The 20,628-nt window shown below is 44.9% G+C and overlaps 4 protein-coding genes across 11 annotated transcripts; 3 read left to right on the forward strand and 1 right to left on the reverse strand.

Moving 5' to 3' along the window:
* The first annotated feature begins 300 nt into the window (after positions 1-300).
* Positions 301-7,182, forward strand: LOC136948774 (sushi domain-containing protein 6-like). Of its 4 annotated transcripts, XR_010877394.1 has the most exons (11): positions 301-522; positions 1,261-1,411; positions 2,220-2,411; positions 2,729-2,920; positions 3,197-3,388; positions 3,657-3,851; positions 3,959-4,097; positions 4,248-4,627; positions 4,725-4,914; positions 4,975-5,001; positions 7,160-7,176. XR_010877394.1 is itself a non-coding variant. In XM_067242803.1 (9 exons), the coding sequence occupies exons 2-9, from the start codon at positions 1,294-1,296 to the stop codon at positions 4,748-4,750; spliced, it is 1,434 nt and encodes a 477-aa protein (XP_067098904.1). In that variant the 5' UTR covers positions 301-522; positions 1,261-1,293; the 3' UTR covers positions 4,751-5,992. The 4 variants fall into 4 exon arrangements, 1 of the variants encoding a protein (XP_067098904.1); XR_010877393.1 differs by having other exon boundaries at positions 4,725-5,001; positions 7,160-7,182; XR_010877392.1 differs by lacking the exon at positions 7,160-7,176 and having other exon boundaries at positions 4,975-5,992.
* On the reverse strand, positions 6,719-9,062 carry LOC136948776 (hepatic sodium/bile acid cotransporter-like). The gene is made up of 5 exons (XM_067242809.1): positions 8,146-9,062; positions 7,845-8,049; positions 7,580-7,758; positions 7,239-7,438; positions 6,719-7,079 (listed from the first exon to the last, which is right to left on the reverse strand). Exons 1-5 carry the CDS (start codon positions 8,550-8,552, stop codon positions 7,024-7,026), a joined length of 1,047 nt encoding a protein of 348 aa, XP_067098910.1. The 5' UTR covers positions 8,553-9,062; the 3' UTR covers positions 6,719-7,023.
* A 2,136-nt stretch (positions 9,063-11,198) lies between these two features.
* LOC136948775 (protein max-like) lies at positions 11,199-16,120 on the forward strand. 4 transcript variants are annotated; one of them, XM_067242807.1, is made up of 4 exons: positions 11,199-11,358; positions 13,098-13,205; positions 14,548-14,686; positions 14,855-16,120. In XM_067242807.1, the coding sequence occupies exons 1-4, from the start codon at positions 11,323-11,325 to the stop codon at positions 15,040-15,042; spliced, it is 471 nt and encodes a 156-aa protein (XP_067098908.1). In that variant the 5' UTR covers positions 11,199-11,322; the 3' UTR covers positions 15,043-16,120. The 4 variants fall into 4 exon arrangements, with proteins under 4 accessions (XP_067098908.1, XP_067098906.1, XP_067098909.1 ...); XM_067242805.1 differs by having other exon boundaries at positions 14,563-14,743; XM_067242808.1 differs by having other exon boundaries at positions 14,563-14,686.
* A 515-nt stretch (positions 16,121-16,635) lies between these two features.
* LOC136949210 (ras-related protein Rab-15-like) lies at positions 16,636-20,380 on the forward strand. 2 transcript variants are annotated; one of them, XM_067243439.1, is made up of 7 exons: positions 16,636-16,861; positions 18,298-18,358; positions 18,481-18,541; positions 18,735-18,812; positions 19,031-19,120; positions 19,264-19,329; positions 19,427-20,380. In XM_067243439.1, exons 1-7 carry the CDS (start codon positions 16,738-16,740, stop codon positions 19,577-19,579), a joined length of 633 nt encoding a protein of 210 aa, XP_067099540.1. In that variant the 5' UTR covers positions 16,636-16,737; the 3' UTR covers positions 19,580-20,380. The 2 variants fall into 2 exon arrangements, with proteins under 2 accessions (XP_067099540.1, XP_067099542.1); XM_067243441.1 differs by lacking the exon at positions 19,264-19,329.
* Positions 20,381-20,628: the final 248 nt, after the last annotated feature.

Raw genomic sequence — 20,628 nt, forward strand, 5'->3', positions numbered from 1 at the left:
TAGCAAGTTAGGCTAGGGAGAAGTCAGAGCTCCAGCCTCAATAAGGAACGTCATTTCCGGTTCACTTTTTTCAAAATAAAAGTCGCTAAACTAATATTAGACTCTGCTAATATACTGTAGATCCGGGAAATAAAAAAGTGAGATGGGTGATGGAGTTTTTGGGTCAGAGTGTTTCGGCCAGAGTGTTTCGCAGAAGGCGAGAAGGCAGCGAACCCCGGCGTTCAACTCCCTCTAGCGGCGGACGTCGGGAGTCAAGCACTGCATCGAAATTGCCCAGCCGGGCGAAGCCAAAACTAGCCAGCTAGCTAGCAGCGGTGTACTGATCGTTATTCTTCTAGCTAGCTGGTGGTGATCATCAGTCATTTTAATGAACAAATTGAACACATTGTAAATATACAAACGTCGATCTCTTGGTCTCTGTGCGCTAGAGTGGTACCAGCGAGATGTATCAGTGACTAAGTGGTTTTATTCGGAAGACTGGGTGGAGGATCCGAGGTCCGAAGGTTGACTGGTGTGTCGTGGGTAAGCCGTTTACACCGACTAGCAAGCTAGGCTAACAACAGAGATGCTTCCACCTTCATAATATTTGATAGCTATCAACGAAGGGTAGCTAGAACTAGCTCTTTGTTGTGTGTTGTTATATGACAGGGTCTAGTTACCTTGACTTGCCAGGTAATATTATTTATCATTGGAATAACAAGTTAGCTATCTAACGACGTAGCTAAAAGCCATCGTACGATTGGCTTCTAGATTTGGCCTGGTTGAAATGGTCTTTCTGTTACAGCGACGTTTGTTAGCTATCTAGCTAGCAGAAATGGGTGTGTACGCGCGTTCGCTAATAGTAAATGGCTTGCTAAAATACTTCATTTTCATTATTTAAAACAAATCTCATGCTAGCTAAGTAGCTGCCTAACGCTACCTCCGGGTTGTGGGCGACAATTATACAAACATATAGCTATACAAATACTGTAGCATGGCTTGTTAATAGCTGTATAAAGGCGGATAATGGCAGTTTTGCGTTAACATTAAACTAGACAACGTTAAAGTTAACGTTAGAAACTAATAATTATTCCGGATTGAATATAGGTAGCTATCAACCCTACCCCCTATCTACCCTGTATCTGTAAATACAGCTAATTATAGCGTACGTATAGCCTTTGTCAAGCAGTGTCCGCCTTGAACGATCAGGACGTGGGGAGTTATATGTGTGCATTTTTAGTGATCTGACATGCCATGGAAACACTCTTTCTGTCATCCTAGGTTGAGCTGGTTCCGCTGTAGGGGAAGTGAAAGATGTGCAATGGAATGTTAGAGGCAGCGATAAAGGCCTTGGGGCCCCACACTTCAGCTAACAGACGGCACCTATCTCTACTGCTTATCCTGACAGTGGTCTCCACCGGACACGGGTCAGGTAAGAGGGACATCTAGAATCACAGGATTGTGAGCGAGTTGAACACAAGAACTACAAATGCCTCTGTTTACTGCCATGCACCTGGATTCACTTTGGAAGTGGGAGGCATGATGGCATATGTTCAACCCACCTGTTGCCTCAACATGCACGCTGACACAATAGTCAGTTGCACTGCATCTTTGTGTAGTGTCCTCGCACTCTCTCCCCATCAGAGCTGATGAGAAAAAGATGTTAGAGAAGTGGGCGTGAGGCAATTGATATGATGTTCTTTCAATCTCTCGACCTCGCTCTTTCTCTCTCTCTCATCCTACTCAGCTCCTACTGGCTGTGTGACTCATGACTGTTGCATAAGCCTCAGAGCGCTCCTGTTGAGTGGGTATTCAATAAAAACCCACTCAAGATGAAGCAATGCCCTCAGCATCATGGTTGACAACAGCAAACCTCCTACAACCTGCATGTGTTAACAAGAATCCTTTTTGAAAATCCTTCAGTGTTGATAATGAATAAGCCTTTCAATAACTGAAGATGAAAAATGGGTCACCCTGTCATAATTAATGATACGTTAGTCATTTGATGCTGAAATCATATACATTCAAATGGTTGTGCTACCAGTATATTTTTTTGTTTTAGGTTTAAGACCAATGAAATCAGATGTATTTGTGCCGCCCTTTTAAAAAGCAGTGCCACAGATGGCTTCACATATGCCCAAACAACTGCACCTAAACCAGCCTAAACCCTCAAGGAACACCAATATTAGTATAATCCCAACAATGGCATTAACCATGAAGCTGTGTCTCTTCCCCTGCAGGATGTGTTCATCCTTACATGGTCCAGAACAGCTGGGTCAACCTGACGGAGACCAACCGAGGCAGCATCCCTGTGGGCACCGTGCTCCAGTACAGCTGTGACCCGGGCTACCTGGCTGACGGGCCCTCCACCATCACCTGCTCCCCGCTGGGCTTGTGGTCTGCAGACGCCCCCCGCTGCATCCGCAGCGATGGTGAGGCCCTCGCCCCTCACGCCCCTCAGGCTGGTTTAAAGTAGATATGCAGATGCTGTGATGCTACACTAACACACACCTGTTTTCTGAGTGGGTGGAGATGTGCTGCTTTGAGAGAGTGCACTTTCCTTAGTTGTCTTACCCTTGTGGCCTGAAGTCCTTGAAAGGCATCTTAAGTCTGTGTTGTCCATGCTCCAAAATGGGCAGCGTAACTCATCCGGTCTAATTATATTCATCCTGTTCTAGTTGTGTGCTAATGGATTTTGAAGCACGGTGCAGGTTTGTAGTAGTGGTTGACGATGCTGTTTCCTGTTCAGTGTGTCTTCCTCCTCTGGAACCAGAGAACGGGGGGTTCTCCTGCCACCCCGCCCCCTGCCGCCGGCTGACCCACGGCACTGTCATCGAGTACTTCTGTGACGAGGGCTTCATCATGAAGGGGGACTACAAGTACCTGACCTGCCAGGACGCTCAGTGGGACCTGCCCATGCAGATCAGCTGTGTCAGCCAAGGTGGGTCTCTCCTCTAGTGGTTATAAAATACCAGTAAGATAACATAGATGACACAACATCGTCAAAACGTAGGGGTGACCGTGAGCTCATAATCATCAAATAAATGTGATTTGTATAGCCTTTTAACAAGCAATGTCACAGAGGGCTTCACATACGCCCACAGAACTGCCCCTCAGCCAACCTAAATCCTCAAGGAAGACATGGAGAAACTTCCTCATTGAGGAAAAATGGAAGAAAGTAGCTCAGTACTGAGCTGGATGTTGTCTCCTCTCCCAGGGTGTGTGAGGCCCTTCCTGATTCAGCACGGCTCCGTCCACCTGACGGAGACCAACCGAGGCAGCATCCCTGTGGGCACCGTGCTCCAGTACAGCTGTGACCCGGGCTACCTGGCTGACGGGCCCTCCACCATCACCTGCTCCCCGCTGGGCCTGTGGTCTGCAGACGCCCCCCGCTGCATCCGCAGCGATGGTGAGGCCCTCGCCCCTCACTAGAGGCTGCTTTATAGTAGATATGCAGATGCAGTGATGCTACACTAACACACACCTGTTTTCTTTTTTTGAACTCAGCATTATTTTGTCTGCTCTCGTGCTATCTCTCTTTCTCCATCACTTGTTCTCTCTCTCTCGCTCTTTATCTAGTTTGCTATTTCTCACTCGTGTCCACAACCCCCCGTTTCCACGTGTCTGTAGAGGGTTCCTTCTGCCGTCTGACGGGGCTGTCTTGTTCCCCTGTTCAGTGTGTCTTCCTCCTCTGGAACCAGAGAACGGGGGCTACACCTGCCACCCCGCCCCCTGCCGCCGGCTGACCCACGGCACTGTCATCGAGTACTTCTGTGAGGAGGGCTTCATCCTGAAGGGGGACTACAAGTACCTGACCTGCCAGGAGGGAGGCTGGGACGGCCCCATGCAGATCAGCTGTCTCCTGGACCAGGGTACCACGCCACGCAAATAACACAGTCAGATACTGTTGATTGATGTTGATTGATGTTGATGGATGCTGATGGATGCTGATTGGCCTCCTGGCTGCTGGCTTCGGCAGAGCGTAGCCCGGCGTTGCCGTTGGGGATGCCCACCTTGTCCATCGTGGCGTCCACAGCCAGCTCGGTCGCCCTCCTGCTGCTGCTGGTCGTCCTGTTCGTCCTGCTGCAGCCCAGACTCAAGTCCTTCCACCACAGCCGGTAAGGGGCCTCAAAACAAATGCACCCCTACCTCTGTCTTATCTCCTGTATCTGAGACGCACCTGTGTGTGTGTGTGTGTGCCTGGATGGTGTGTGTGGTAGTTCTGACAGGTTTTAATTCTCACGTTTTGTTGTTGGTCGCTGGTCCAGGCGCGAGCATGGTGTGTCAGGCCAGCCGGTGTCCATCATGGTGGAGGGGGTGCAGGTGACCTTGCCCTCATACGAGGAGGCTGTCTGTGGCGGAGGAGGAGGAGTGGGAGCGCCAGCCTCAACAGGCCTCATCTCCGAGGCCCGGGTCCAGATCGTCCTCTCTGAGGGCCAGGCAGACACCAGGACCTCCGGGACCCCCTGCTTCTCCCAGCACTCAGAGATGGTGGTGGTCCATCCTGTGCCCTCCTCCTCTCCCTCCCCCTCCTGCTGGGTGGAGCACGCAGCCTCTCCCTCATCCCCACCCCCACTCAGGAGGCTCTCCTCCGGCAGCGAGCAGCACAGCCTGCCCCTCCTGGAGGCTGACATGGACTTCTCAGACGGTAGGTCTTCCAGCACCCCCAGTCACACCAGCCACACAGGGTTAGGGTTAGCTAACTGCTGTTTAACCCTACCATCCCGCTCGTCTTGTCTCTGCAGATATGCCTTTGTTAAAAGAGGTCTGAGGCTACCTGCAGCCTCTCTGGGCCTCCCCCACTGCCCCGGAGACGCCAGAGCGCTGGCTGCTGCCCTGCGGCGTCCGGTCAGCCTCGGTCCAGCCCTCCACGATGCAGCTGCTGCCAACACTGACTGCTCACAGGCAGGGGTCCTGAGGGGAGCCCCAGCCCAGGCAGGGGTCCTGAGGGGAGCCCCAGCCCAGGCAGGGGTCCTGAGGGGAGCCCCGGCCCAGGCAGGACTGACAGGACAGCCTCCATGTGTACATATATGCTTATAACCTTTTCTAAGGAACTCCTTACTATGTACATCTGATGTCTGACACACCAGTTTGACCTGTTGGCTGTTGGCTTAGTTCTAAATGGTTTTAATCCCGTCAGGAAAGAAGAAAAGATGAGCATTTCGACAGGTTTGCTGTTGATCCGTTCTCATGTTGTCCATTCGTGTTCTGTGATTCATAATGTAAACATGTTTCCATCGTTTTCATCACTAATTCACTCTCGGATGATCTTGTCACACAAGTCGGCAGCACGCCATGTGAAGCCTCACATTAGGAATGATGCACGAAAGCCACGCCCCCTCAGCCAGTCTCCTCCTTATCCTTGTGCGATGAGGACGCTATCCTTCCACCGCTCTGCTTTTTGGGCTTTTCACATTTCTGAACCCTTTAACCCTGCTTTGCACATGTTCAGCTGGAATGCTATAGGGTATTATTCCATACGGTGAGGTCACGTGTTCCCCCTGTTCACTCCGTGGTGTTCTGTATTCCTAGTCTCCTCACTGTGGCGGCAAGGTCCTCATCCACACCTCCCATACTCACACTCCCCCCTCCCCAAAGGCCTTAGAGATCCACTTCTATGCACAAGTACCGTTAATAACAACATTCATTGGGTGAACAATTTTCTTAATTTTAAATGAATGTCAACTTTTGGCCTCCTCGGCTTAGTGATGTAACAATTGAGCTTCGTCAGACAAGCTGCGCGTACACCTGAAGATATTGTAGAATTTATTTATTCAGGTTGTTGAAATTCTGTTCTAATTAATTATAGATAGGAACACTAAATTTGAGTATTTAATATATTCATGTCCTGAATGCTGTTGATCAGCCGTGGTTTTTTTGATGCTTCCAAAAGGTTTGGAAAAGGATGTTGTTAGACGGGTCTGTAAACACTTGTAGACCTCAGCACGTATGTCATTTGAGACCGTAACATTTATTTGGTTAATCGTACAATAAAAAGCAGGTCATTATTGTACAGCGGCTTGGTGTTGTCTGTGAGTTGCCTGGTTTCCTTTGGGACTGAGCAGTGCATTTTGTGTCGATTGTATTTTAATATTGTGTACAAAGTTTTAAGTTAATTTAACTCTGTATATACCCTGTAATAATTAGATTAAACATGATTTGAGGTGTGTAAGTGAGAAGCTTGTGTTTTGCACCTGCTGGTCATCACCATTTAAAGAATACTGTCTCAGACCAAACACTAGATGGCATTCTAAACAAGTTCCTCAAGGAATTATGCAAGAATTTGGTACATTTACAAGGTATTGTGCACGTACAATATAATGTAACAATATATGGTTTGATGGTCTAAGTTTTATTACAAACATAAAAATGTTCCTTACAAACATGAACATTTTCCTAACAGCAATAACTCTTAAGATATTTATAAACAATTTATGAATCTCTGGTGCCCTATCCTGAGACACTTTTAAGAAGATGTATTCAATGTTAATATGATTTGGTGTACAATTATGTCAGAAGTAAAAAAGAATCTGATATAGACATGTTACTCTGTGTTCATCCCTCATCATTTGCAGTGGCTTCATCATGTAGCAGCTTCAGCCCTGGTCCTCAGGGACCCCCTGTCCTGCATGTTTGACATGTTTCCTTCTTCCAACACACATGATCTTAAATGACTGGTTGTTACCAGGCTTCTGCTGAGCTTGATAACGACCCATTCATTTGAATCGGGTGTGTTGGAGCAGGGAAACGTCTAGAACATGCAGGACGAGGGGTCTCTGAGGACCAGGGTTGCAGACCGCTGGTTTAAAGGTAGTATTGTAGTACCACTGCAGTGTTCACCCTGAACAGCTGCCCACCAGGGTTTCAGTTTGGATCCACCTTCAGAGTCTGAGCTGTTCTCTCCACCGCTGGTGTGTGGGTGGCCTGGCCAGTCAGGTCTGATGCCCTCTGGGTCCTAAGTTCCCTGGGTGTGGGTGATGGGGCCCTTGTTCTGTCAGCCCTAGTGCCCTCTGGGGCCTACGTTCCCAGGATTTTGAGCTGAACCTAAGGCAACTTCACCTCCTGCAGCTTCCCATCCACTGCCAGGTACACAGGCTTTGCTGAGGGACAGAAAGAAATACGCAGGATTTTTAGTGAACTGAAAGTGATGGTATGTAGTTTATTTTCTCTCCATCTGCAGGGTGTTGTTGGAGCTGTTTGGTACAGGCTCACGGTGCAGAGCTCTTCCCCTGTGTCACCCTGACAGCTGTGGCTCCTACCCTTAGCCTGCGGCTTGAACGTCTGGTAACCTCTGAAGAGGAGGATGAACAGCAGGGCCTCTCCACCCTGGAAGATGATGTAGATGAGGGGGAACAGATACAGGGGTCCGATGACCTCAGGGGCAAAGGCCACCTTCAGGATGGTGGAGCACAGCTGGATGTTCTGACAGCCGGTCTCGACTGCTATGGTTCTTCTGCATCTGGATGTTGGGGAGTTGTTTGGTCATCAAACATGTGTTGGGGTCAAACGTTTCAGGGTTGAATCGATGTAATTCGACAACGGGGATACAGTGTCAGCTTACGCTCTTTCCTCAGTTGGATGCAGCCCTATGAATGCTTACTTGTGATCAACCTTGAAGACAGTTGACAGGAAGTACCCCAGCAGGTAGCCAATCAGGGGCATCAGAGCAGCTGCAGCCATCAGCTTGGGTGAGAGCACCACCCACACTGTTCCACCAATGGTGATGCCCGACATCACTGCGATAGCCACAGAGGCCACCAATAGGATGCTTAGACCGACCTGCGAAGGATCAACTCCAATCAAACACTGTTTACCCAGAAACCCTCAAAGCGGAATTTGGACACTGCAGGACCATGGAATCTCACCTTGGTGATGATCGGAGAGTAGTTTGGTTTGTGGTGATTGATGGCTATGCCAATGGCACATGGCACCAAGGTCATGATGAGAGCTAAGGTGATGCCAGTGTAAGGAACAGCATTTTCTAGGTTGTTGAACCCTTGGCAGTACAGGAAGAGCAGCATAGGCATCATGCCCAAGGCCGCGACAGTGGAACATGTTGTCATCACAATGCTGTGGGGGTCAAGGGTCAAGACAAGCTAGCGACAACAACATTTGATTGCAGGTGGAAACAAATGCAATAATCTCAAGACAAACAATGGGAATTACCTTAGGTTCATATCCCCCTTGAGGGCGAGGGCAAAGATGTTGGAGAGGTTCCCCCCAGGACAGCAGCCACAGATCAGCACAGTCACAGCCTCGATGGGCTCCAGCTGGAAGAGCTTGGCCAGGCTGAAGGCGGTGAGGGGCATGATGCCAAACTGGGCCACCACCGCGATGGCCACCCCTTTAGGCTTCAGGATGTGGTTCTTGATCTTGGAGATCTCCATGGTGCAGCCGAGGGACACCATGGTGATGAAGAGGATGATGATGGTGATTCCGCTGATGGCCATGTCCATGACAGGTGAGAAGGGGGACTGGAAACCGGAGGTGACGTTGTGTGTGACATTGCCACCTCTCCAGACTCCATAGCTGTCTCTGTAAAGTCCCTCGGTTTGGTTCATGGTGCCGTTCATCCCCAGTCTGAACGCTTGATGCTCTCAACCTGCTCACACCTTAAGTGGGAATGGTAGGAAACAAACCAATAACAAGGTATGTTATGTGGATTAAGTGACTGTTTGATCATTGCTGATCTCAAGGGATCGCATGGGAGGATTGGAACTTCCTATAAATGTGTACCATTGTCACTCAGTTGCAATCAGACTGCATTGTGACCATGGCCTTTGGTGTTTCTGAGAAATAACGTAAAGTTCTCTTGTGACTTTCAGCTGGTACAAGAGCTCAGAAGATTGATCGTTTGAATGTTCTATTATATTGTACTGAGTTACTTTAGTTTTGGATGGATGGATGCATAGATTTAATTTAAATACTTTATGAAAATCTACTTTTAAAAGTAAGTCACAAACACATTCCTTTTAATTATAAGTGTGTAAATGTAACTGAATTAAATATGTTTTTCTATCTGTCCTAAAACAAGCGTAAGTACGTCAAGAAACTAGAGTCAAGTCTTGACTGGAGTCAAGAGTCAGGTGGGTCTTATTTGTCCCCCCAAAAAGTTCCAAGTCTTCTTTAGGGAAGCTAATACAACTGTCATCATTAAGTTAAAGACAGTAATTGAGGTAAATTTAGATAAGCTACATACAAAACAATGCCAAATTTAAGTATATAGAAAATATCCCTTGCAAGGCAGAAGTGTATAAAGTATATTCTTACCTTCATTGTGTAAAAGTTTGTGATGTTCCAGTTTGTCAGTTCAACAGAGGCTCTGTCTCTGTTTCTCTCCCTCTTTCTTTGATACTCACATCTCTTCATCCCGCCTCACATTCCTCTCTCTCTCTCTCTCTCTCTCTCTCTCTCTCTCTCTCTCTCTCTCTCTCTCTCTCTCTCTCTCTCTCTCTCTCGCTCTCTCTCTCTCTCTCTCTCTATTCTAGCCCCTTTGCTCTCTGGTAAGAACCCCAGTCACATGGTAGAGCAGTCATATGACAGGAGGGGGGGCATGCATGCAGGTATAAACACACCGCATGAATACTACCGTTTGAAACGTAGTATATGAGAAGATGAGTCTATTTCCCGTCTGTTTCGCCATTTTGGCATCATTAGATTATTATTCAGTTCACCAGCAGAAACAGCTCTGGGGTACTTCTAGGGTTCGTCCATCATCACGTCCCCAGAGGTCCAGCGCTGCCTGGCTGGTCTCTGTCTCTGCTGGACCAGTGTACCGTGGGAAACCCCAGTTAGCATCTGATTTGATGGGACAGAGTGTAATTGTTGCCGTGGCACCGTAGAAGGCTTTTCATCTTGGCCTGAATTCATGCGCGTGCAAACAGGCATTCAATGAATATTACGCAACAAGCTAAGTTCAATGCTCCTGCCTGGCAGTGCTGCCGGGCCTTTCAAAGGGGGGCTCAGTGAATGGTCTCCCAGGAGACCAGAGACTCTTTAGCCACTATATAATCTCTCAGGACAGACACCGTGCCAGATTACTAAACCTGTGTTGTGGATTCTTTGACCCAATCTCCAACAGTTTGCTACAGATTATGTCAAACAGCCTAAATATGACTTAATCTTGAAGTTACTCATGTGAAGAGATTGTATGAAATGCACTTGAAAACCATACCCTGTCTTTTTGTTGTAGTCAAAATGCTAAATATGTTCATGGCACTTTAAAACTGGTCACGAATGGCAGTTAACCATAACAGGAGGTAGCAGATGGTTATAAATTGGGAGTCATATTCTTGAGGGAAAAAAGCTTTTATGTTAAGAATCTAATGGTCGGGCTTTGGTGATATGATGTCCATAAATTATGATACAGAACTCTATAAAATCTGAACCTGGAAACCTGGTTATTTACATGTGTACAGTACATTCTAAGTACACACTGCTGGTATTAACACATCCTACATTAAACAATATTAAAATCATCCTTCATAAGGACAGGCACAGAGTATAACTTTTACTATTATCTTCTTCTAGTCTCTTAAAGTCAGTTTGTACTGCACTGTTGCTTGCATTCCAGTGATGAAAACATCCAATAATTGTTTTGTCTGTATTCACTGTAGGAGTTCTGTGTGCCTGGGTGCACATGCATTGCAACATCAGGAAACCAGTGTGTTCAGCTGGCAAATCAGCCTGTCAGCTGATGCAGGGGGGGCAGTTCACAAGACTGGTGGCCACAGGCAGTCCACAATTAAACCAACCCCTCTGACTGTGTTTGCCAGGAATGGACTTGTGGTGCCCTTTCACAGTTTTCATACTCACATAATTGTTAGACAGAGGCGCAATAAAACTATGCGAGATTGAAATTGTAAAAATATATATGAATTGTATTATAATATATATTTAGACATATTTTTAGGTCATGGCTCCTGGGCCCTGTATTCGGGTTCGGAGGATAGCATGTGCTGTGTGGTGACAAATGCAGTTCATGAATCATTTACTTAATTACCACCTAATAGTTGACTTCGGTTACTTAAGTTTTTTCCATTTTCAAAGCGCTTGTCAAATTCTTAAACGTTTCTGGGGAATGTAGTTATATATAAAATTATTACAGAAATAGAACGAGAAAGCAACTTAAACTACACTTCCCGCATACCACCTCCCTGCCACGCATGCGCTGTACATGTTGTAGTGTCCACGTGTAGACGAATCACGTGTAAGGAATGGTTCGCTCGTCATGTCTCTCCCGTGTAGCCAAGTCGCATAGTTGTTGATTTCATTTTTGGTCTCCAGTTGAGCTCGTACTGTTAACAGCATTTAGTTTTATTTTCTTACACATCTTTTTGAAGAATGAGCGACAACGATGACATCGAAGTCGACAGTGACGTATGTGTTTATTTCTTTAGCCACGAGTGCAGTAAAAAAAAACGTGTTTTTCACAGTTGAATTGCGCAAGCTAGCTAACATTAGCGAGCTAGCTGTCTGTGTCTCGGGTCTGGTATCTGTTTTCCGTACCGTTTCTAGCAAGCTGGCTTCTAGAACAAGCGGCCCCCATTTAGCTTGCTACTAGTATCTTAAATGACCGGGAAGATATTGGTAGCTACACGTGAACACACTTTGCGTTTTAGTAGCTAGGTAGCGTGAAAAATGCCTACCTAACATAGAGAAGTTGGCTAGTTATCTAGCTTCAATTACACATGTAAAATAACTACCGTGCCACAGCTAGCATGGATACAAGCTTAGGTAGCCCATCTGTTAGACCCGCTTAAAGAGTCTAGCTATGTAACGTTAGCTAACGTTCCAGGCTAATAATTGATAGCCGTACAGTACAACTGATGCCGGCAGCTAAACTGCAAGCTATTTAGTTATTGCTTGCTTCTATACCTAGTAGACTTAGCGTTACTATAGTAGGTAACTTCCAGCTACTATAAACAAGGTCAATCTAAAAATGCAGATTGTGAATGAGCTACATAGCAAGCCATTTTACAAAATAGAACAAGCTGTTTGAAAGACCTGTTTTCTGTAAGGTGAAGTGCAATGCAGGTTGAAACTAGTGTTACATTCTTCCAGTGGTCATGGCCGTGTGTTTTACTAGATTGATTAGTTCTGAAAATGTACACATGAAAGGGTAATCCCATCCCATAAGCCTAAGCGCGCCCTAAATTTAGCATACTAGCAAGACTAGCTATGGTTAGATCGGCAACATCACCCATTTCCTTGCTTTCATACATTTCCTCACACTTGTTAGGAACAGTGACATACCAGATATAAACTGGTTCGTTACGATCCTAACTCTGTGCAAAGGTCTCCCTATTACGTGTATCTAGTTAGCTTGCTGTGCATATTTCCGAGTCAGGTAATGCCATATAGGGCTCGGGGACCTGCTGTTTTGCCCACTGTACTGGTCTGTCAGTGATAGGAAATAATGCACACCGTTTCCCCATTATACCAGTACTAATCACACATTTGTTTAGTTGCGCGACTCGCAAATTTTGACCACTCACCTAAACACATATATTGGACAACAGAGGATGCAGTGAACCATGTGATTTTTTTTTTTTACATTTAAGAGCTGTTGGACTGTCATTTGATGAGTGTTGCCAACACAGAACGTCTGTTTGCATTGTTAGTAGTTGGTCAAATTACAGCCTGTGTGTGTTGCTATCCAATCTTTGACCTGCCTGGATTTTCCATCCCCCTCCCCCATTTTGATTAAGCTGGATCTCCAGCTCGGGATCAGAGCAAGGATATTGCTCCCTCTTATGTCATATTTTGTATTGCTTTACTCAGTTTGCCCCTTCTATTCTAAAACAGCCCAAAGCTTTTGTTATTAACCATAAAACACTGGTTGATCCTCATATTTGTCTGTGGATTGTGAACCAAACAAGATTGTGTCATATTCTGCATCCTTTACTGTTCAGTTGAATGGTGTACATCCATTTATAGCCTAGATTACATGTCCACTATCCATTCCAAATGAAGATGTCATATGGTTGCACGCCTTTCTTTTTGTCCATGACCAGTTAGCTGTGTAAAAATATGTTAACTGCTGTGCTTAATACCATTTTATATATTTTTATGTATGATCCCCGTTCAAGGGAAGCTGATTCCTCTGTGTGTTGCAGGCAGACAAACGGGCCCATCACAACGCACTGGAGCGCAAACGCAGGGATCATATCAAAGACAGTTTCCACAGTTTACGGGACTCGGTGCCTGCTCTGCAAGGAGAGAAGGTGAGTATCAGGTGCACAGCATGGTGCATCTGTCTGGTAGTAGTTTAGGAGGTTTTGTTGTGGTGTTTGATGGTTGGATTGTAAAAGAACTTGTGAGGATACACGTCATCCAGTCTGCAGGCTGTTTCAGCACACACATTCACCCATGCACCAGCACTCTACCTTCTTACATTGTGCTGAAAAGAAAACATGTAGCTAGCTCAGTTGAACTATTTAGAAAATATGGCTATTTCTAGGGGTGGGAATCTTTTGGTACCTCACGATTTGATTTTTAATCTATATATGATTCAATATATGCTTACATTTGATTGTAGTTTGCTGTTTAGTGTTACTTGTTTCTATTTGACTGTGATAGGCAGTTAAGTGTTAAAAAAAAAAATCCCAATACATCAAAACCTTGAAATGGATTGTTTTTCTTGCAGTTAAGTAAATTCATTGTTATAAAATACATATATATATATATATATATATATATATATATATATATATATATATATATATAAAAAACAAAAATAATTGTGAATTGATATGAATCGCTAGGGAGTCAGGTGGGAGTCAGGTGGCTGAGCGGTTAGGGAATCGGGCTAGTAATCAGAAGGTTGCCAGTTCGATTCCCGGCTGTGCAAAATGATGTGTATCATTGGGCAAGGCACTTCACCCTACTTGCCTCGGGGGAATGTCCCTGTACTTACTGTAAGTCGCTCTGGATAAGAGCGTCTGCTAAATGACTAAATGTAAATGCTAGAAGACTAGATTGTGATTCAAATGCGAATCTATTTTTTTTCCCCACCCCTAGTTATTTCCTAATCTTACAAAGGAGTCTGAACTGTTAGATTTATGTGCTTTATTTTATTGATAATCTCAGGGCATAAATAAGGTTTGGAGATATAATATGATATTTACATTTAGTCATTTAGCAGACGCTCTTATCCAGAGCGACTTACAGTAAGTACTGGGACATTCCCCCGAGGCAAGTAGGGTGAAGTGCCTTGCCCAAGGACACAACGTCATTTGGCATGACCAGGAATCGAACTGGCGACCTTTGGATTACCAGCCCGATTCCCTCACCGCTCAGCCACCTGACTCCCTGATATAATATTAGGGTTCCTTTGCTTTCAAGCTATTTAGCTCAGCATTGTTCTCGATTGATTTACATTTTGGACACTGCTTTTATAACTATCTGGAATATGTTTTGTTCATTTTAGTGTGTCCTAACCGTTTGGCTTGGCTGGTTGATTGACATGTCCGTTGAATGATTTAAGTGCGTAGAACCTGAAACTTTGACAATATTTGACTCAACGCAACATTGCCTCATGCTTTAGTTTGTCATTTTTGCTGACAGCAATCTGTCAAACAGGCTTCCCGAGCTCAGATCCTAGACCAAGCCACAGAGTATATCCAGTACATGCGCCGGAAAAACCACACCCACCAGCAGGACATAGATGACCTGAAGAAGCAGAACGCACTGCTGGAGCAGCAGGGTGAGTGTCTAGCCAGGGGCCTGGAGCTGGGCAAGAGGTCTCGCAAGGGACCACTGGGTAGGTAGAACAAGTACTATGTTCAGTGGTGGTGGTAGTGACTGTAGCTGTGATGTTGGTGCTGTTGTGGAGAGACTAACCTGTGTCCTGTGGTCCGTGTTGGGCTGGCAGTCCGGGCCCTGGAGAAGGCCAAGGGGAACACTCAGGTCCAGTCCAGCTACTCGTCTCCTGACAGCAGCTTGTACACCAACCCCAAGGGGAGCGCCGTGTCAGCGTTTGATGGAGGCTCAGACTCCAGCTCAGACTCGGAGCCAGAAGACCCACCCACCAGGAAGAAGCTACGGGTGGAGCCTAGCTAGGCCCCCCCCCCACCAGAGACTCTCTTCCTCTTCCTCCTACCTGACAGCTGTCTCTCTCCAGCCTTCCCACGCCAGTCCCGAGGACCGGGTGGTGATGTCAGAGAGGTTCTGTATACCACGTGCTTCAACCTTTCTCCTCACCTGGCTAGCGTCCTGTCACTCCTGTGGCCCCGCAAAACCCCTCAAAACCCCTCAAGTGAGGCAGCTCTGCAGTTTTGAAGGACTTTGCTTTTATAACCTCATAACCGTTCATAATCAGATGTGGATGCAACAAGGTGTACTGCTTTAGTTTAGCTACAATGAATGCCCCGATTTGTTTTGAAAAACTTAAACAAACCTGTTCAAAGAGTTTGGACACTTACACAGACATTTGAAAAATTGTCCTTTGAAATAGTTTACCTTTTTAATATTTGTACTTTTCCACGAAAGAATGTGAAGTTGCTTTGGAAAAAAAAACATTTTATGCCACCCTCCTGAGTCAGTGTAGTTGGCAGAAGATTTTGTCTTTAAACTATTTGTGTAATCAAATCCCTATATTTAAAGTGATAGATCGAAATGTATTTCTTATCCCTCATTGTATATTGGTGTTTAGCTTGAAATTTATCAATTGGCAAAAGCGGATTAACATGTTGGCTTCTCATTTAATATATATTCTCACTTTGCAGGTTCAGCTGTTCTTTTTTGGTTTTCTAAGGAATGGGGATATTACACAAAAAAGCAAAAAGATAATAAAGCTAATTTCCCAGATGGATATGGAATGTTACACAGTGCAGTTGAAGGGTATTGATTTATTTTGTGGGAAAAAAAGGTCCATATCAGTGTGTAGGACTGAACAGTATACTCTTAAATGTTGTCAAATCTACATAGAAAAAAACTCTGGAAGTGTTTGCCTGTCCTGGGAATGTTTTGTTTTTCAATTTTACAGAGGTTAATTAAGTGTGTACTATAGATATATTTGTTTATTCCATTCCATGGAAACTACAGGTATGTTGTACATACTGCCAACAGTTGTCTTGCAAGTTGAGGCATACCTTTACTATGAGACTATAAATAAAAACTATTTTATCCTTTGTGTTCATTTGGATTTGAACTTGTGAAGCAAGGCATGTGTAAATTGAAAACGGCAACTGACGTATCTACTGCAAATGAAAGAACTGTCATACATTGACAATTATGCAAGCGTGTCATGTAGAGTTGATCTTTATACTCGCATGAAATTATAACTGATAACTAGAGCAATACTGACATCACGTGAGAAATTGTGAAATTATCTTGCTATGCAGGTACGCTTTAGACTAATTAGAAGTGTAACTCATGAAAGTACACTGTGTCCCATAATTTTCTTTTGACATAAATGTAGACATGAAGCGAAAACGGTAAGTAATTTTCAAATTATTAATCCAAAAAAATATTAATAGCAAATTATTGATTATATGGACAATGACTCTTTATTTATCGTTCCTTACAGTACAGCTCAGTGCAATAAACTCCTGACCGCCCACTTACAATCATGGCAGGTCCATTCCTAAGTCTTTCTCAGTGAACAGCAAATATTGGTGCCACCGCCCCCAGTCAAGTTCTCGATGATGCTAAGATGAGAAAACACTTGACAGAAAAGCCACGAGTAGGCTACCTTGGCTAATATGCCATCTGCGATACGCAAAAGTGTTGTTTATTACACTATTTAGTTGAACTATGGCTAAACAGTACGACGTTTTAGTGAGGTTGTTGATTCTTGGAGATTCGGGGGTTGGAAAAACATGTTTAATACGCAGGTTCACGGATAATGAATTTCACCCGTCGCATATTTCTACCATCGGTAAGAAAGACGTCCACAAGGCTGATCGCTAGGGACATTGTTCAGTTAGTGAAACTTATGAACGGTATTTTAACAAGTGACTAGCAAATGTGGCTTCTTATGTTTTAAATTATTGCCAAAGGAACTATTACTGCACACTTATTTAGTGAAGAGACAAAGTTCTGACCTTTACAAAGACACATGATGAAATGGTCTTTCAGAGTCACCTAAGATATTCACAAAGGGTCTGTCTTCAACAGAATTGTTCTTGTACTTTTTGAGTGTGTTAAGTGAGTCTTCCCGGTAATTACACTGCGAAGGAAGGGGTTTATGGTTGAACAGGAAGTGATGGAGAGAATCCAATTCCTCCAATTGTTTCATCTGACAACTCTATCATGTTTAAGTATGTGCAGACTGACACAAACATACACCATGATAATGTTTTTACATCTATTTCTTCCACATAGTGAGCCATAGTGGCACAGTTGAACAGGACTTGCAAAAGTGGAGAAAATGGGGAGTGATTTATATTGTGGCTTTGTTTGGGGTGTTAAACTGTGAACTATAAGCTGATGTACAAAAACCCTGTTGTTTTTAGTCGTCTCTGTGTAAGTAGGACAGGGCTAGAGGTAGTGGCCGAACTGGATCATGGCACCTGTTGCATTTTAAACATCACAGTGCCATTGAACATACTTTTTACAGCACCTGATGGACGGAATGCTAGACCTGGTGAACATGTCATGGAGATATCACTGGGACAGACACACAAGAGCAAAGGATGTGAAGCAGAAAGCTTGTGAAATGTTAATGGCAGGGGGCTAATTGGAAAGGCTATCGTCCTCACTGTACGTGCTTTAAGAGCATTGGTCCATCTGCCACCAGTCCCAAGGGAGCCTGACAGTATTTATGTGCTATGTTGGTGTGATTGGCAAGCCCCACCTTCAAACTGGAACCGTCTAACGATCAGGAGGACATCAGCCTGTCGCCTCATTCCTGTTTTGACTTTATTATTTTTGATAAGAGTCATAAATGGATGTTGTGCCAGGTGAAGATGATATTCGACGGTGCTAGCAACACTGCATGAAGACGACACAGCTGGATTGGCTAAGGAGTTCACTTGTCCTTTAGCTTTATATTTGCAGTTGACTTGGGTTAAGTATGTTGCCCCGCCCCTCTCTCCTACGTGATGGTGCTGTTGAGTGGTGGACAGGGTTGCTTTCCCAGCACTTACTGATACACACTCAGGTCACGCCGGGGAGAATCCCTGTTCCTAAGCTCTGGATGAAAACACAGCTGTAAATAACAACTATTGAATGTCAGTCTTACAGTCTCCAAGCAACCCACGACAATGGGCTTCCATGAGTAAACACCCTTGGAGCTGTTTGTGAGACTGTGCTCTTGGCTTGCGCATCTGTTGAATGTGTTTCATTTGAATGATTGTTTTGTCTGACTTTCAGGAGTGGATTTTAAGATGAAAACGTTGGAAATCGACGGCCTCAAAGTACGAGTTCAGATATGGTAAGTGAACTAAACCCCTGCGACTGTGTCGTTAGCAGCTGCTACGAATCCAGTAGCGAGTTGTTCCCTCGCTCTCCTGTCGCCAAAGAGCTGTACTGAGATGTTTGTTTGTCTTGATGCAGGGACACCGCTGGGCAGGAAAGATACCAGACCATAACCAAGCAGTACTACAGGCGGGCACAGGTACCCTCCAGACCGACAGCATTGTAGTGACGATTCAGTATGGGAAGTAGTATGTAGTATGTAGGGTGGATAGTAGCATGGTAAGTCAGTATGTAACCAGTACAGTATGGTAAGGATGGTATGTGTTCAGTGGTTATGAATGCATGTCTCCATAATACTGGATCATGTGCCTTTGTCTTCCAATGTCCACCAGGGGATCATCCTCGTGTACGACGTCACGTGTGCTCAGTCCTTTCAGCACATAGCAAAGTGGGCTAGTGATGTGGACGAGGTGAGGCTGGCCCACACTGAGAGAAGACTCTCTCTTCACTCTCTCTTCTTGTTCTCTTTTACCACTTGCAATCTCTTACTCGCTCTCCCTTTTCCTCATATTCCCTGGGAGTGACTTCTTCCTCTTTAAACTGTCCGAGTCCTTGTTCGACTTGTCCTCTTGAGTGAGAGGTGTGTCGGGTGTATCCGCCCCTTCCTGAGCGTGTGCTTGTGTTGCAGTTCGGCCCTGACAGGGTGCAGAGGATCCTGGTGGGGAACAAGTCTGACGGGGAAGACAAGAGACAGGTGGCAACACAACAAGGAAGCCAGGTTGGTTTTCCCTTACACTGCTTGAGCAACTGTACCTGACTGGATAGATTGATATCACACATTCCTTCTTGTGGCAGACATAACCCAACCAACCACTTTGTATTCTTGTTGTCGAGTACGTTGTTTTTTTGTGTGTTTTGCAGTTGGGGAAGACCTATGACATGTCCTTCTTTGAGACAAGTGCCTGTACCAACCATCACATAACCGAGGTCACCTAATCGACCGAGCAACTTCTTCACCCCGCAAATATCGACACCGTCCTGAAAAAGGGCTTTGTAACGTTCCCATGTGTCTTGTCCTCCGCAGGCCTTCACCCGGCTGACGGAGATGGTACTGCAGGCTCAGAGGACACAGTACAGCTTTCAGGAGTCCATAGGAGACTACCTCGACCTGGCTGCCCTGGAGGACGAGGAAGGAAAAGACGTAGAAACGACCACTCAGAAGGGCTGCACCTGCTAGCAGGGTAACCCTCCTCTGGACCGCTGCCCCCTAGTGGTGGAGGGTGTGTTGCACTGCCCTATTTGACTTTCTGATACGTGTTGACTAAGCCTAACGTTTGTAATATGAGGATGTTTTGTTCACCCGTAAAAGCTGCACCCACAGAGCTTCTCTGTGCTGTTCACTGTTGACAGATAGCCCATCAGGAGACCATCTGTGGACTATTAGCATGGAAATGGCTGTTGAAAGGCTAGTGGAGTTGGATGTCATTTGATGTTATTTTGATGATGACAATGTTATGATACAACTGATCTATCAAGTGGGCCACACTTTTGTGGCCGTAATTTGTATTGTATTTTTGAAATGTATTCATTTGATCATTTTTTAAAGCTGTTTCCACTGTCCCTAATATGAGTGATGATTGGAAACCAACTGTTATTAAACAACAAGCTGTCTTCCATTTGAGGTGAGATTGCGATGGTTACATTTCATGAGGGCAAGATTTCATCATCAAACTGTGGAAACCCAACCTAACCAATAACACGTGAAACCAAACCTAGCCAAATCATTATCAAACTATGATGGTTCAGTCACTTGTAATTCTCAGATTCTTTTATTGATGATATATCGTGTTTTTGGGTGATGCAGGTCTTGCTAGCTGGAAGTAAAACATTCAACTCAACATGCTGTACTTGTTTGCCGTCTGATCTTTTATTATTTTCAAGGATTATTCCACTCAGTGTTGCAGTGAATTGATGTTTAAAAGAGTGAAACTGATACAAAACGGTTTTGTACATTTGGGATACAAAATAAAAGTTTGTATTTAATTTAAATTGAATTCAATACTTTATAATCCACTAGCCTACAAGATTTACCAGAATAGATTTTGAGTGAGGCCCCGGTCTGCTGAGAGATAGTTGAAGCAGTCATTCATATTTGATCACATTCTAAGAATACAGGTAATTAGTTGATAAATGATTGATAGCTAGAAACTGATACAGGTAATAGAATTACCAAAAAGCAGTATATTATATAGATCATAATACATTTGTCAATGTTTTTGATCGAGA

Source organism: Osmerus mordax, chromosome 9 (assembly GCF_038355195.1).
Source record: "Osmerus mordax isolate fOsmMor3 chromosome 9, fOsmMor3.pri, whole genome shotgun sequence".
Classification (NCBI taxonomy): Eukaryota; Metazoa; Chordata; class Actinopteri; order Osmeriformes; family Osmeridae; genus Osmerus; species Osmerus mordax.